The sequence below is a fragment of the Tursiops truncatus genome, chromosome 3 (assembly GCF_011762595.2).
Source record: "Tursiops truncatus isolate mTurTru1 chromosome 3, mTurTru1.mat.Y, whole genome shotgun sequence".
NCBI classification, from domain to species: Eukaryota; Metazoa; Chordata; class Mammalia; order Artiodactyla; family Delphinidae; genus Tursiops; species Tursiops truncatus.
This window is the reverse complement of record NC_047036.1, coordinates 35,690,691-35,706,298: the sequence shown is the minus strand read 5'-3', so window position 1 is coordinate 35,706,298 and position 15,608 is coordinate 35,690,691. Positions and strand designations below refer to the sequence as shown.

At 40.7% G+C, this 15,608-nt stretch overlaps 2 protein-coding genes across 9 annotated transcripts in view; both read right to left on the bottom strand.

Moving 5' to 3' along the window:
- Positions 1-4,879, bottom strand: part of NIM1K (NIM1 serine/threonine protein kinase) — a 72,926-nt gene extending 68,047 nt beyond the window's left edge. Inside the window, exon 1 of the mRNA XM_019930079.3 lies at positions 4,260-4,879. The gene's annotated coding sequence lies outside the window, so the exon portion shown is untranslated. The remainder of the gene's footprint in view (positions 1-4,259) is intronic.
- Positions 4,880-12,679: 7,800 nt separating this feature from the next.
- Positions 12,680-15,608, bottom strand: part of ZNF131 (zinc finger protein 131) — a 33,027-nt gene continuing 30,098 nt past the window's right edge. For all 8 annotated transcript variants that reach the window (XM_033852835.2, XM_033852838.2, XM_033852839.2 and 5 more), the window contains 2 exons: positions 15,190-15,320; positions 12,680-14,545 (listed from right to left, as the gene is read on the bottom strand). In XM_033852835.2, the coding sequence (XP_033708726.1) occupies positions 13,859-14,545; positions 15,190-15,320 (818 nt within the window). In that variant the 3' untranslated portion in view covers positions 12,680-13,858. The remainder of the gene's footprint in view (positions 14,546-15,189; positions 15,321-15,608) is intronic.

Genomic DNA, 15,608 nt, shown 5'->3' with positions numbered 1-15,608 from the left:
ACTGGAGAACTGAGGGGTCCATTTTGGAGGGCTGGAGTGGGTCCCAGAAAGAAGGCAATTGGCCGATGCATTTCATTGTGTGGAAAATACCCAGGAGAGGCATTTTAAAGAGCCTCTAGAAGAACTGGCAATAGGTTCTAAAAAGTAAACAAATGAAAAACTATTTTCCTCAAAATAGTTGTAGAGAAAAAGAAATACAACCATAGTTCGCGATTTGGCCCTGCAGTGAACAATAATCACACAGTCATAGCAATGCAAACACAATGTTGATTTAATTAACATTGCGATGCCACTTGTGAGAAGCACGATAGGGCAGGATTTTCCACGGAGAGGTGTGCAAGTCCTTGTCTCCTGCACTCTTCCTCCTCACTGTCCTAGCACAAGACATTAGCCCCTGAATCTTCCTCCCCATTCCCCTGTATAAAATCCAAATTACTCAAATAATGGCTACTAATCCGAAAGAGCCATTTCTCCCTTTTCTATCCTTGACCAACTATTTCTGAAGTTAGCAGAACTTTGGCTGCTCTGGCTAAAGTCCTAGGAAACATTTAGTCCTCCTTCCCTAAGCCTGATGCTCTATGGAGCTCTCCCCTGCCTGGTATTTGTAAATAAAGGGTTATACTAATGGTGCTCTGGCTGATTTTCTTCCACCAACTATGTTGCAGAAATGGAGGAAGGGGAAGTTGGACGGGTGGAGTAAGAGAGCTATATGTTCCCCTATAATAAGAGAAAGTACATAGATTCTGTCTAAAACTGGTAACTCAAGGACCAGTCACATAAGTGAATTATTTGGAAATGGGGAGGTATGTGATCAAACAGCTAAGAGCAGAGTCTCCCAAGGAGGGGGACTGTTGTTTTGTTAGAATCTTTTCACATGCTCTAATTCACAAAATTAGATGAATGCCTTACTTTGATAACAATTTAAGCGATTTTTAAAAGTGAAACCTGCAATTTAAAGTTTAATAATTGCAATTACATAATCAAGTGTGTCTACAAATTATCCCAACTAAATGATCCCAACAAGTGTAAATGTAGAAAGCTTTCTTAGTGGCTTAAGGATTGGGAAGAAGGAGGTCTAGCGAGCAGATGGGAAGGCTGCCTCAGCCCATACTACTGAGGAAGCGGTGACCCAGAGAGATTTTTGGTCCACCACTCAGGCCTCCCAGAGATCCTCTAAGTTGGAGAATTTTGCTAAATAGGATAGTGGGGGCTTTCTGGGAAAGCATCAGATTCTCTGTTCTCCATGGAAGATGAAGAGTAGAGTTCTTTTTAGCTTCCTATTCTCCAACTTGTTTTTCTTTTGTTTTTGTTTTTCTGTGCAACTCTCTTTACACTCAATTTTTTCTTTTTACTCCCTTTCCTTTAATCTGTGAGTTTTCTTCTCACTTAAGACTTTTTCCCTACTGTTTTATTTTTCTCATAATCTTAAATTCTTCCTGCCACTCTACCTTGTCTCTCTTCTCACCTAGATTTTCTCTAAGTCCTACCTGATACTCATGTTCATAGACATGCCAGGTGATTTTAGTTTTCATCTCTTAATTTTCCAAGTAGTTAGCTGAGATGACTTGAGTCTTTAGAACACAACTTGCCCATCCATAAAACTGGTTAATATTCCCCAGTATACTGTATGATAATGGTTGAGCTATCTTTGAAGTTCTTGAGAAAAAAGTAATTTAAGAACTGTGATCTGATTAATTCAAATTGTAGACTATTGTCTTCATAAGAAATCTGAATATTTTCTTCTTTTCTTGAAATTTATAACTTCAATTCTAGAGAACTTTTTCTAGAATGACCATAGGAAGTGACAACCATAGAACGAGACTAATTTTATAAACAGTTTGTCCTTTCAACAACTGAAAGAAAATCAGCCAATGAATTAAGGCTCTTTAGTCCCTAGAGAAATACTGTAATGAGATTCAAAGAATGCAGTTGGATTTTACATTATATTTTAATTTTTAAGTTTCTTAAAATGGAACTAGATACTTGGCTGAAAACATTAACCTACTAGGACAAATTCTTTTTTTTTTTTTTTAACTGTAAGTCTAGGGGCTTTCAAATTTCCCAGTCATATGCTATCCATATGTAAATTTAATTTATAGGATTCAGTGCTCAGGAATTGTGAATGTGTAAAATATTATGGTCCTTTAAAGACATCAACACTTACTAATAAAATTATTTGAATGGGACCATTGCTCCGCCCAAATTAAGCCTTTTTAACTGAAAACCTAAGGCCAAACCAAGAGCATAAAGGGCTCTATGGCCTATCTGTAGTTATTACTGGGAAATTGAGATTTCACACAAAACTGTCTTTATTTTAAATGCAGTGTTATTAGAAAAAAAGCACACACCTCAAACTAAATATCAATCCACATTTTTTTCCTAGCACAGAATGAGGCCTCTCTGAAGGTTTTTACAGGCTTACCACTTAACAGTGGTCAAGCCAAAAATAAACCTACCAGGACTTTACTAGGCAATTCAACAGCACACAAAACACCAGTCCGTGGAGAGCTGGACTTAGCTTTTTCCCTATTAGCCTCTTTCTGGGCCTCCCACTCACATTCCCCCCTCTTCTAATTAGAAAGCTAATTAGGATTCCAAATTTAACGCTTAATGGGGAGAGAGATCTGGTCACAGGCCAGGATTCCTTTAGCATCAAACACTCTCCTCGGCCTCCGTCCTTAGTGCAGAGAGCTGTGGGAAGGGAGCTGGGCCAGCGGGACTGATTGGCTGGAGGGCAGTGTTTACTCTCAGTTGTCTGAGAGGGAAGATCTGTTTCACAAATTGCACACTCTGAAAAGGTAAAATTAAACAACAACGACATGCCTTGGGCTTTTAGTACTTTAAAGAAACAAGTATCTTACAGGCTCGATTATTATTACCATGGTAACATGAGGCGACGTGGGGAGATCTCCTCAAGAACAGTTCCTGGATCCAGCCAGGCAGCCTCTCAACAGTGCCGGGCGACTTCTTCAGTTACCATGGCAACCAAAATTAGAAGTGCTTTTGCAACACTAACAGAAACCATCTTTTGAAGCTCTTCTGTGAATCAAATTGAATACTGATGATGCAAACTTGAGTGATACATATTTTTCAAACATTAAAAAATCCTATCGCCATGAACAAATACTCGTTTTAGATTCCCCTTTGCAATCTTGACTTAACTTGGAATCGATTTTTCGGTCTGGTTTTGTTTGTTTCCCTTTTGGATTCCCGCGGCCTCGAGTGCAAAGGCGATTTGTTTAACTTCCAAACTTGTCTGAAATTGCACGGGTGAGAGCTTAGAATGTGGTTCCTTCGCTCTCGGTTTGAAACGGGGTGAGGAATGGGGTGGGGGAGGGTGGGTCTAACAGAGAGCCCTCTTGTCTAATAAAGTCGGGAGGACGAAAACGGGGAGGGGTTGAGGAGACAGGCCGGGAGGGACGGCGGAGGAGGGAGAGAGAGAAAGGAAGCAAAAAAGTGCAGAGGGCTGAACCTCCGCTACCCTTATTAGGGCTAGGAGCACCTTTATCTGTTGCCTGGACCTCTCCATCCGCTCCGGTATTGTGTGAGGCACACAAAGCTGATCGGAGACGGCATTTTAAAGACCCTGTTGCGATCCTCTCCGGGTCGCATCGCCCAATCCTCGAGCTCCTAATATTCCTGAAGGGACCTCAGGGAAGAGGAGACAGGTTCTTCCTTACTTGTACAGTCTTCCAAAAGGAGCGTTTTTCTTTAGGGCGCGTCGTGGCGTGGGTGGTGGTGGAGGGTTCCTTCCTCTGGGCCACAGCCGTTCACTGTCAGTTCCCTCCACTGCCCACTGCCAGCCGGGGTCACGCAGGTCCCCGGCCCTCGATACAAACTCTCGAGCTCTGGGCTTGCGCCCGGGAGCGCTGGTGGCGCGCAGCTGGTGTGCGCGGGGCGAGGCTCAGGGCGCGCCCCCAGACACGGGTGCCCGCACCAAGCCGGGACTCCGGGACACAGGCGCACACGCACCCCGGGCGCACGCCCCTGGGCACGGGCCCCATGCGCCGGCACACCCCGGTCTCCGCCTCCAACGCGCTTTCCTCCCAGGAGCGCTGGGCCTGGGAGGGGGAGCCCCTAAAAAGCACCTAACCTTCTCCTAACCCCAAGTCGCCCACCCCCGCCAGGAGCTGTGTCTTTCTTTCCCCTCGGGTCACGGGGAGGAGAGGCGTCCCTCCTCAGCACCCAGGTCGGCAGCCTGGCGGAGGAAGGGGCTGCCGGGTGGGGTGCTGGCTGCGAGCCCCGCAGCCCTCGCTTACCTTGGTGGCGAGCTCCTCTCGCGGAGTCGGCTGCGCGGCGCCCGGCCAGGCGCTCCCGGTGGTTGGCGCGGGCGCGGGCGGTGCGTGTGTGTCGGGGCGCCGCGGCCGCGCTGTAGGCTCCCGGAGCTGTCAGGGGTGGCCGACCTGACGGACGGCGGCCGCGGCAAACCCCGCCCACCGGCCCGGCCCGGGCTCCTCCGAGGGGACCCAGTCGCCCCGCAGCGTTTCCCGAAGGACCAATCCGGAGCGGGGGGCTGGCCCGGCGGAGGGGGGGAAGGGGAGGCCCGCGGGGTACCGGGACGCGGGCCTGGACTTCGTAGCTCGGTTTCTATGGCAGCCAGGCGGGAGGGGCTGGAGGGAGTGGGGCGCGCGGCGCGGGGACACCCGTCGCAGACACTCGAGGAGGGGGTTTGGCCCTGCCGCAGAGAGGACGCCTCCTAGAGCACGGATGCGAAGTGGCCACACAGCCGAAAGAGGGTTGACACAGCTCCCAACTCACGCCTCGTACTGAGCCGCTCCAGCCTCTGGATAAAAAAGGTTTCCGTGTCCTTGGGAGACAGCGACCCAGTAATCTTCCTAACAGAACGGGGTTTTCTAGCAAACCAGAGTGACGGCTCCTTCAGGTGAGTCTGGCAGGGTTTAGGCTCTGCAGAAATAAGCGCTAATGCCACCCTCAGCGTGGAGTCCTTGCATATATTAGGCCCTGTTCCTTTGGTGCCACTTAGGCAGTGGACCCCTAACTTCCTGTGTACTCCGCAGCTATGACTCTCTGGCTAATGATAGGTGCCAAATATTTTTCCAGTCTACAAACAAGGAGGGAATGCGATTCACCGAATACTGAAGCATAGAGTTGATTTATTGAAGTTCAAGTCCTTCATTTTACAGAGGAGGAAATCGAAGTCGGAGAGGTCAATTAACTTGACAAGGGCCACACAGCTAGTTAATGGCAGAGCCATGATTAGGAGCCCTAAGTCACAGCTCAGTGAACACTCTTTCCTCCTCCTCCTGTTGCGGCATCCTCAATTCATGATTACCAGGGTGTATTTACAAAATCGAAAGAGCTGAGGAGAAAAATAACCTAAGTTTAAAACCCTTTTATGGTAGAAATTAGGGTATCCAAAGATTCCTTTTTTCACTACTTGCCAGGAACTGTGACACTTTCACAAAGAGTAACCGATTAAATCCTCACAATAACCTTTTTAGTTAGGTGCTCTTATTACCATCCCTGTTTTGATAGATGAGGAAACTGAGGCCCAGAAACGTTATTTGACTTGCTCAAGGTCACACGAGTCTGCAGCTCTTCCTTACTACCCTCTGCTGCCTCTTTGTATGATGATTAAAGGGGCCAGAACAGGAAAGACAAGAAATAAAACCTTGGACAGCTCCACAGACTGACCATTGAGATTGGCAGGAAAACCAAGAGAACCTAGAATAATTGCTTCCTTGTTTTGTAAGAGTGGTCATCTACCTGTGTAGGATAAAGGTTCTCTGTGAGGAAAGTGTGACTTTAAAGGGAGGACTTCTCCTCAAAAGACAAAAGGACTTTTTTTAAAAGGAGTAATCTTAATACATGCCGTCAGTCTCTCTAAAACAATAAAATACAGGATAAATCATTACATATTTTTAAAATATAAAATACTCCTTGAATCCTACAACATGACAATACACAGAGCAGGATTTCATAAAGAAACTGCCTAGATACCAAGAGCCTCAAACTCCCAACCTGACATGTACTCTGTCATAGGCCCTCCCACCATGTACGGACCCGTACAGCACCAGAGGGCGAAGCCGATGCTCGATTCTAGAGAATTAAGAGGTTACTGAAAACTTTAGGCTATCATAGAAAAGGAAAACTTAAAACTCAGCATCAGAAACCACTTCTCTTAAAGTCCATTGGCCAGACTCCATTCCAGGAGCCCCCTATACCCCAATTTCTCTTGCAGACATGCTGCTAGGGCCTGCTCCCTTTCAAATCATAAACCCTTCCTTCATGCCTTCCCTTCCCTTGGCAGTCCCGGGATACCCAGCCATACAGGGCTGACCTCATGGTTCAATTCCCTTCATTTGAAAAACGTGTTGTTTTTCTCCTAGAAAGGGCCATTCAACAATAGGTTGATTACAATGTAACAGTAATATATAGAGGTTAAAATGTCTTGTTTTGAATAGTATGGGGAAATATTTTCAACATGTTAAGTGAAAGCAAAAGTTGCAAAACAGAATGACAGAAATCTGTGATATATATAACTAGAAGGAACTACACCGGACATTGGAAATGTTTTTGGTTATGTGGCAGAATCTCAGGTGATTTAAACGATCTTAATACTTTCCAGTGTTGTTTGCATTTTCTACAATGGGTGTATATGTCAGAGAAAAATTTTAATGTCAGAAAAATATTATTTTCCAAAAGAATTGATGAAACTGTAAGACCTGTAAAGACAGTATAGACAGTTTCATGTTATTGCAGAGCTCATTAAAATTTAGTTTGCTAAACCCTGCTCCCTTGTGTTAGCGGAAAAGAAGTCAAAAACATTCTTAGGAACAACTGGCTCTAATGCAGGAGGTCCTTGTTCTATACTTTGAGTAACATTGACAGTGGCTAAAAGTTTAGATTCTTGAGTCATAAAGCTACACCTTGACTCGTAGCTCTGTTACTTACTACTTATATGACACTCTGGTTTCAAGCACCTAGTCTGTTTCCTCACCTGTAATCTGGGAGTTGTGAGAATTGAGACAACGTTTCTGGAAAACAGTAAACTAGGTTTTCTTAATCTGGAGTCCATGGGCTCAGGTGGTAGTCAGGAGGACCCCCCACTGACAATGTATCTGTCTACTCCTTTCATCACAGTCTCTAAGTAGCTGGGGCCCAAATGTCTAATAAATGCCTAATAAATGGTAGCTATTATTTTTATTTCAGGTTTTGAGGGACCTTTCCACCTTTAGTGCTGTTCTAGGGCATATAGGGATATTCTACTCTTATTTTCTGGTCATTAAGTTACCTGATACATAGCATCCCTGTTGAATGGGAACCTGGGCTATTCATGGGGTTTTCCTACCTCCACTCTCCTTCCTCTCTCCTGGTAGGGATATTTGACATATCTTGGGAGCCGACACAGAGCAAAAGTTTTCTAAGACTGCATATTGCTGTAGAGTTGAACCTGTAACTCAAAAGGTATATCCTGTTCCAGGAAAATTTGTTTTATTTATGCTGTTAAGGTTCTGTGTGCTACCCGAGTCTGAGACTTCATGTCTTACAAACACTTCAGAATATTGTATTCTCAGACAATATCTCTTTGAATATGATCCCTGTCCCATGTTTATCTTCCTTTCAGGTTTTCCAGTTGAACATTATGTGTGTCAGACCCCCTCATTCTAGCTCATGCCTTTTTTCATATTTTCCAGATTTTTACCTTCTTTCAGATTCTGGGTAATTTCTTCAGCTCTGTCTTCTATTTCACAAATTCTCTCTGTGCTGTAATTAATCAGCTGTTTAATCTGCACACTGACTTTATAAGCCTTGACAATGCAAATATAATTAGCAAATCAAATTGAATCACTGACAATTAGTATTTATTAAAATCCCTTTTTCCTTAATTTTATAGGAACCTTTAAAGGACTAGTAGTAAAGAAACATTTATCTGAGGTTTATCCATGTATCCTGCTTCCCTTCTTATTTCTGTTATATTCGAGCAAAATTAAACCAAAAGAATTAAAACTAGCAGGGCAATTCTGTTTTTAAAAGTTCTCTCTCTCTTGTGCATATGTATATGGACAGATATTCATGTAATGTTAACAATAGTTATTTCTGATTAATGGGTCTTGGAGTAGTTTTTAACTTATTTTTCTAATATAGGTGAATCTTCTACTTGAGCAAGTATAAGTTAACAACAACAACAAAGTAGAAAAAAAGGTTGTAAATTTCAGCAGCTGAGTGAGGTGCCACTACTCCTTCTGCCGGTCAGCTTAAATTCTATTGATATACTGCATACTTTAATTCACTTTAGACTTCCCTGCCTCATCATTTAGTCATTAATGTTCAATATTGAGCTTTCTTTCTAAAGGTAAAGTACAACAGAGAAAAGAGAGAGAGGTGGGAGGGAGGGGGGAGAGAAAAAACCCCTAATTGTGATCTTGAGATATTTTCATATAAAAAGTTTTCATTATAAAAGTAATTTTCATTAAAAAATTTGAGTTGCTGAGATTCCCTATAGTAGCAACTATACTCCAAAATTTTGACTATGTAGCCAAGTATAGCAATAAGTGTGATATTTTCTTATAATCAGCACTTGGGTATTATTTACAGTTGGACAGTGAACAGATGAAGGCTTTGGGCCCATTGATCCTGTAGTGAAATTATCTCATGAAAAGTTGTCAGAATCAAATAGTTACTTTTGTTTGATTTTTGTCTTTAGTTTCTCATAAGCACCATTTCAACTGGACTAGGGTTCTAAACCCCTATTATTCCCTCCATAGTGTTTCATAGCTGTATCTAATTGATAACTATTATTTCAGAGGACACAGTTACTGCTCTAATATGGGTGGTCTACCAAACTCCCAACCAGTTAATGATCTAGCTCTTCTTAGGTGAATTCATACATTGACATTTGCTCCTCAGCAGATAATTAGCTATTGTTTTGTCTCTAAAGTATATTTGAGTTACCCAGTGGAAGCAAAATTATTCAATTATTGTGATTTTCCAGTTTCTAATTTCTTATTCTCTAACATTTCATGTCTTTGTGGCATTTTCATTTCAGAAACATTATAAAGGTAATTCATTACTGAGAATACGTAGAACGCTCTTGAAACAAAAAAATCCAAGACTGTTGTCTTAGTCCAGTCCATTACGTGAATAGTAAACATGAACAACAAGTAACAAGATATTTTGAGTAGCACCTGACTACGCTACAAAAAAAGAAGAGACCCTCAAAACAAGTTAGTGCCACTGGCTAGTCATTTGTGCTTCCTTTAAGTACTCTGTGTCAGCCATTCTCCAGGTGTGGTTCCAGGACTAAACCCAGTGTATTACCTGGGAAGGTTAGGAATGCAAATTCTTGGGTCCTTACCCAGACCAATCGAATTGTGCGTTTTAACAAAATGCTGATGCACGCTGTTGTTGCAGAACCATTGCCTAGATGGTGTGGTCTCAAGGCAAGGAGACTGGCAAGGAGCTACCAAAAGGCAATTTGCTCCATGTGTTTTGCCACCTTTTCTCATCTCCTGTTCCCCCACCCCAACCCCATCAATGTAAATTACAAAAGGAAAATGGGTGTTTGACTTATGCTCTGTGCAATCCAATATCGTCAGCCACAAACAGATCTCATACAGAGGTAACTGTATTTTAGTGATCAAGGGTGTAGTCTGTGGAGTCTAACTCCCTGGTTTCAAATATTGGCTCCACTTTCTACCAGGTATTTCTCATCTCCTCCTCTTAGTTTCCTCTATTTGTAAAATGATAGCTAATAATGTTAATTACCTCATGAGGTCGTTGAGATGATTAAAGTGCTTGGCATATAATAAGTGATTCATAAATGACGCTATTGTTACAAGATTTTTCTCTCCTAGGCTGTATTTTGGTACAAATATCAAGGTGGGCATCACTTCAGTTTTATGTGTCATATTTAGTGTCGTATTAGGTTGTGGGAAAGTTGAGGAGAAAAAAATTATGAATTCACATGCTGCCTTCCTACGTACCATGTCAACAGAATTAATGAAGTAACATTTATAGAACATGTAGTAGTTTTAAGATATTCTGTAAATTCAGCATACATTTATGATAATGACAGCCTCTACATTTATGGTTTTAAAGCAATACACTTCTAGGCCTCCAAATATAATGGATCTCAGTAATTGGTGGTGATAGTTTTAATTCCTTCTGCTTCTCACTTGAATCCTTTATGACAAATTCTTTAAGAGCCATGGCACAGCTCAGCACATTACACATGAAAAACATTCAGCTTAGGTTTCTCTCTCCTGATATAACAAACACAGTGGTTAGTCTTAATAAATTCAAAGCTATTATGTTACCTCCAACAAAATCAGGCTAAACTTTTAAGAGGTCATTTACTTGTAATTTTACATGACAGTTATAAAACTGTTTCCATGTGAACACTTTAAAGACCATTTGTTTGGTCTTTAATTGTTCATTTGTTCGTTTAGAACAATCAACCCATGTTGAAGATGTGCATTAAAATCCACTTGATTTACTGGTTGACACTTTATCTACATCTAGGCCTCAGTCAATACTGTTTGCTTATTCAAAGTATAAAGTGGGTAATTAGAAGACTCTCATGGACTTCTTTAATCTTGAAATATTACTTCAAAACTGAATGTAGTTGGAGAAGCACTTACCTTTCCATGAAAATATTTCTACTTTCAATAGTAGGATGAGGATGGCAGCCTTTTTAAATGGTAAGACTGTAAGATCCTTCTGTTTTTGTACATATCCAAAAGATTTCTAGATTTTAAATGTATTGACATGAGGGTTCAGTTAGTTTTCCTTTGAATCTCAGATGATACATACGGTATAATAAAAAAGTATTTATTCAGTCTTTGTCCCTGGTTCCTGGCACTAAGCTCCTAGAACCCTGGCAATTTCCTGAGTTACGTCTTTTGTTATTCCTAACAAGCCCATACCTGAGTTTATGTAATGAGGTGACTTTAGGCTCTGGTCACCAGAGGAATCAACCATATGAATCAGAGGGCTACAACTATCAGCCTCACCCCCAAGATCTCCAGGGAAGTAGGAGGGGCTGGAGAGAGTTCAATAATCAATGGCCAATAACTTAATCATGTCTAGGTAATGAAACTTAAGTAAACAATGTTAAAGGAGCATCTGGGTAAACACACCCATGTGCTGGGAGGGTGCAGCACCAGGACAGGACAACTTCTCCCCCCACTTTGCCCTATGCATGTCCTTCCTCCCATCTGTTCCTGGTTTGTATCCTTTATAACAAAACCACACTCCTAAGTACAGTGCTTTCCTGAATTCTGGGTCATTCTAGCACATTATTGAACCTGGGAAGGGGTGGGAACACCTAATTTGTAGTTGGCCAGGCAGAAGTGTGGGTACCCTGGGGACTCTATTGTCGGCTGGTGTCTGAAGTGGGGGCAATCTTGTGGTACTTCTAACTTCTGGAATCTACGTTAACTCTTGGTACTGTCAGAATTGAAGGAAACCCAGTTGGTGTCAGATAATCAAAGAACTGCTGTTGAACAGTGGAGTAGGGGAGATAGAAGAGGCTCTCCTATCATTCTCCAGTGCTCTTGGGATTCCTATGATGACCAATGTCTGGCACTACTGCCCAGGTGTCACACTGTAGACCTAGCTAAAAACTCCAGTAGGAGTAAAGTGAGAGGAACAAAATACCCAGTTCAGTACTTCAATATACATCATGGTTTTTAATAGCTGTTACTGTAAAATGCTTTATGAACTGCCAAGTCCTAGTCAACCTAAGGTTTACCACCAGTGGGTAGCTTTCTCTCTTCTGCAATCAAATTTACTGGCATTTGGAGCACGCTGATACAGCCTTCACTTTTGGGAAAAGTAAAGTGAACTATACCTGTCCCTCAAACCTGTTCTGAAAGGCCTTGCCAAACCTAAAAACTCAAATGATAATTTTAATGCTTTGCTGTGCCTTTGTCCCTGATCTCTACCTTGTGGTCAGGGCTCTAGAAAGATTATGTTTAAAAATAAACCTTGTTTCATACCTTGGCTTAAGGGCACAGCATGAGCTATTTTCAGCATTCAAAATTCACTAGATACTAACTAATAATTTATATACTTGAGACCACTGTTATGTCAGGAATGTAAACATTTCTTTAAACTACAACTAACTCAGGAACGTGGACATCTTAAGGCAAACTGAAAAATTCAATATGATATAATTCTATCATTAGTATTTTCTGACTTCAAAAAAAGAAAAAAATATATATATATAAATAAAAATATAAGCTTTGTAGCAGATACCCAACTGCCAAAGAGAACAGACTTGGAAATGTTCATACACTTTGATCCTAAAATAAAAACCACCTTCTAATTCCTATTATCTTTAAATCCATGACTTCTCCAGTTGTGTGAAGCCATCCTCTTCAGTAATTTCATAAATGTGATACCATTTAACATCAGCATTACTAAAAGTCATGTTGAATTGATCTTTTAAATTTAACACACTAGTAAGTGGAGAAAGTATTTTTAAAATAGGCTGTACTAAAATCCCATTGGCTATTGTGCTCCACCATACAGAAGAGCAAATATCAACCTCTTCCTCCTTCCTTTCTTTTGAACTGATTTTTGGGGACTGGAGATGTTTACTGAGAATTTTATATCTCAATTCGTGTTATCAGTCATGTTAATACAGATGAGAAGACATCTCTGACCACGAACCAACTTCCACACTGGTAAGGTGAAAAAAGAGTCATGAACACATAATTTTAAAGTTTACTTTAAAAATGTAAATATCTCCCAATATTTAACAGGTAAAGAAAATAGCATATTGGTGTATGTGGTTGTTATATTTTATTTTCCAAGTAATACTGATTAAAAATATTTACACACCTACTTTTAAGTCCACAGTTTAGCACTCTTATTTGTATGGCTTTAAAAGTTATAGCACAAGATCTTTACATTAAGGATTGGGGAAAAAGATTCATTCAAAACAAAGCCTAATATATTATATACATGTTTTTTCTCTGTACTTTTAAATACATTAATTTTTAAGTGATGCTCATCTTTTTTTTCATCTGGTGGTAAAATACTAGTGCAACTTTTCATCAAAATAAAGTTTACCACAGATATAAGTGAATTTTCCCAATTGAAAATGGCCCTTCAGCCGCCACTGAATGAAATTTCTCAATCTAACTGAAGTGAAAAAGAACCGGTAGCTGTCACTGTAAGGAAAATACCGAGTGCTATAGCATGACCTACATTGCTCCTTGCAACACAAACTCTGAAAGACCCAGAGGCGCTTTACAGAAGTTTAGTTGAATTTGAAAAGGCACATGGGTGTGGTTGGTTTTTAAACATTCTAGAAATTTGCCGCCACCACCACCGTTTCTGTTGCAGAGATGACATCTGTGACTGTCAGGGTAGACAAGAGTGTTGTTCAAGCTAAAGAAAGCCAGAAGCCAAAATTTAACTGCACAGTAACAATGCACTTTTCTTCATGCAGCCTTGTGTTTCCTATATATTCAAATATTCTAACATGCATTAGAATACATAAACTTGTATTCTAATGATTTTATGTTTGATTTTACAATATGGGGGAAAAAAAACTTGAGGAAGGACATGACTGGGCAAAGAGAGAAGGGAGAACCCTTACCACAATGAAAATAGATACATTCGTACCCAACTATATAATAAGAATATAATCCATTTCAGTTTTCCAGAAATATACTTCTCAAAGCTTCCCATTCACTTATGGGAAAGATCCCTCCTCTGTGGCATCAAGTGGGGGAAAATCAGTTTGTTTCAATAGAAACAGTTCAACACAACAGGAGAGAGCTTAACTTTGGTCCACATGTCTGTTAGCTTAAGGACAGTCACACTGCCCATCATCAGTTCAAAAACTCAACACATAAATTTAAAAATATATTCATTTGTTATTTCATTCTAAAACTGGCATAGGTGTTCTGTTCTCATTTTCTGACTTTTCAGCTTGGGAATCCACTGTTGATTTGGTCTCTAAACCCTCAGCATCTTCGTGATCTTCTCTGGCCGCCTCAGCAGCATCTGCTTGGGTAGTCTCTCTCTCCTCTTGGTTCATGATTTCAGGGGTCACTTGATCCAAGTCTGCTTCTAGAAGCTCAGTTTCTACTTCCATTGGCATCTGATTTACCCGTTCAACGTGCAGCTCCTCTACATGTACTTCGGTACCTTCTTCAGTCTGAATTCGACCCACTTCTAGATAACTTACCTGGACCTGTTCTGGAAGCTCGTTCATATGTGAATCGTGCACTTGGCTGTCCTGGAGCAGATCTGGGTGGACCTGTTCCACAGTCACTTGTGCCGAATCCACTTGAACCTGAAGCAATGGTAACACGTGCACCTTCCCAACTTGTTCTATAATAGTCATTGATGTCACAGGTTCAGTTTGCACACGTGTTTCTACTGAAAGAACTTCTTCAGTTACTAGACGCTCTGAAATATTATGAGCATCACTGAGATGCCTCCTTAATTCATTTCCTTGCATAAACCACAAGTCACACAAAGTACAATGGTTGGGTTTATCTCCAGTGTGTATTACCAAGTGATCTTTGAACTGGTCCCAGCTGTTAAACACACTATTACAGACCTGAAATAACCAAACATTTGGTGTTAACACTTATATTCAAACTGAAGGAAATATGGATGCATTTATTCTCTATAAGAAAAAAGTTGAAGATTTTTCTGAAAATGTTATAAATATGACGTGTAACATAGTCTAAGGGAATTTCATAATTCTTTTGTTTATTTGATCTTTTACCTGATTAGCTAACAACTTAAATCCTTTTGGGGAAACATTTTAATATTGCCTATATTAAAGGACTATAAAGTAACACTATTACAATTTCTTCCGTGATATCAACATTAAGAACAATTTCACCATGTGGGATAAATACACACTAATCGTGGAAGAGCCGCCAATTATAGCTGGTCTGCCTCCTCCACCCCACTCCTGAATTCTAATGATTGTTCTATGGTTAAGAATAACCATAGTCTCAGACTATGTTACTTAGGACATAGTTTTATTGACATTGGTATCATCTAGGGTTGGATAAAAACAACAACTACTACTATTACTATTCCCCCTTATGAAAGCAGGACAATGATGTTCTTTACTCTCATTTCTTTCTAAAGTTGTCAGCTCTATACCTTTGCTCTAGGTCTGTCACCCTTCACCTCTAATGATTTCAAACGCAGACTCCTTTGCTAAGGATGGAATACACCCACACATACCTGACATTCATAAAGCTTCTTTCTTCCCTTTTTTGCCCCCACTCCAGTTTGGCATGCAGTCAGGTGACATTTGAGGGTGCTATTTCTAGCAAATCGTTCATGACAATTTGGACATTCAAAAGGTTTTTCACCTGTTAGAATAGAAAAAAAATCATATTGACAAATTAAGAAAAACAGAAAATGCAAAAAGTTTTTTCTTTTTGGTTAATTCTAATAGCACCTTCTTGAAAGAAGGATCAGAATTTATAACTCAGATGTTTCCACCACATCCAAAAGACTATTCTAAGAGGTGGAAATAGTAAGTTTTTAATGATTCTTGTGATTATATCTGTGCTCTGGCAAAGAAATAAAATTTGGATCTGAATATTGTTCCATGTTTTTGCATTTCTTAAAAAATTGTATATTTTCCCTTAGATAAA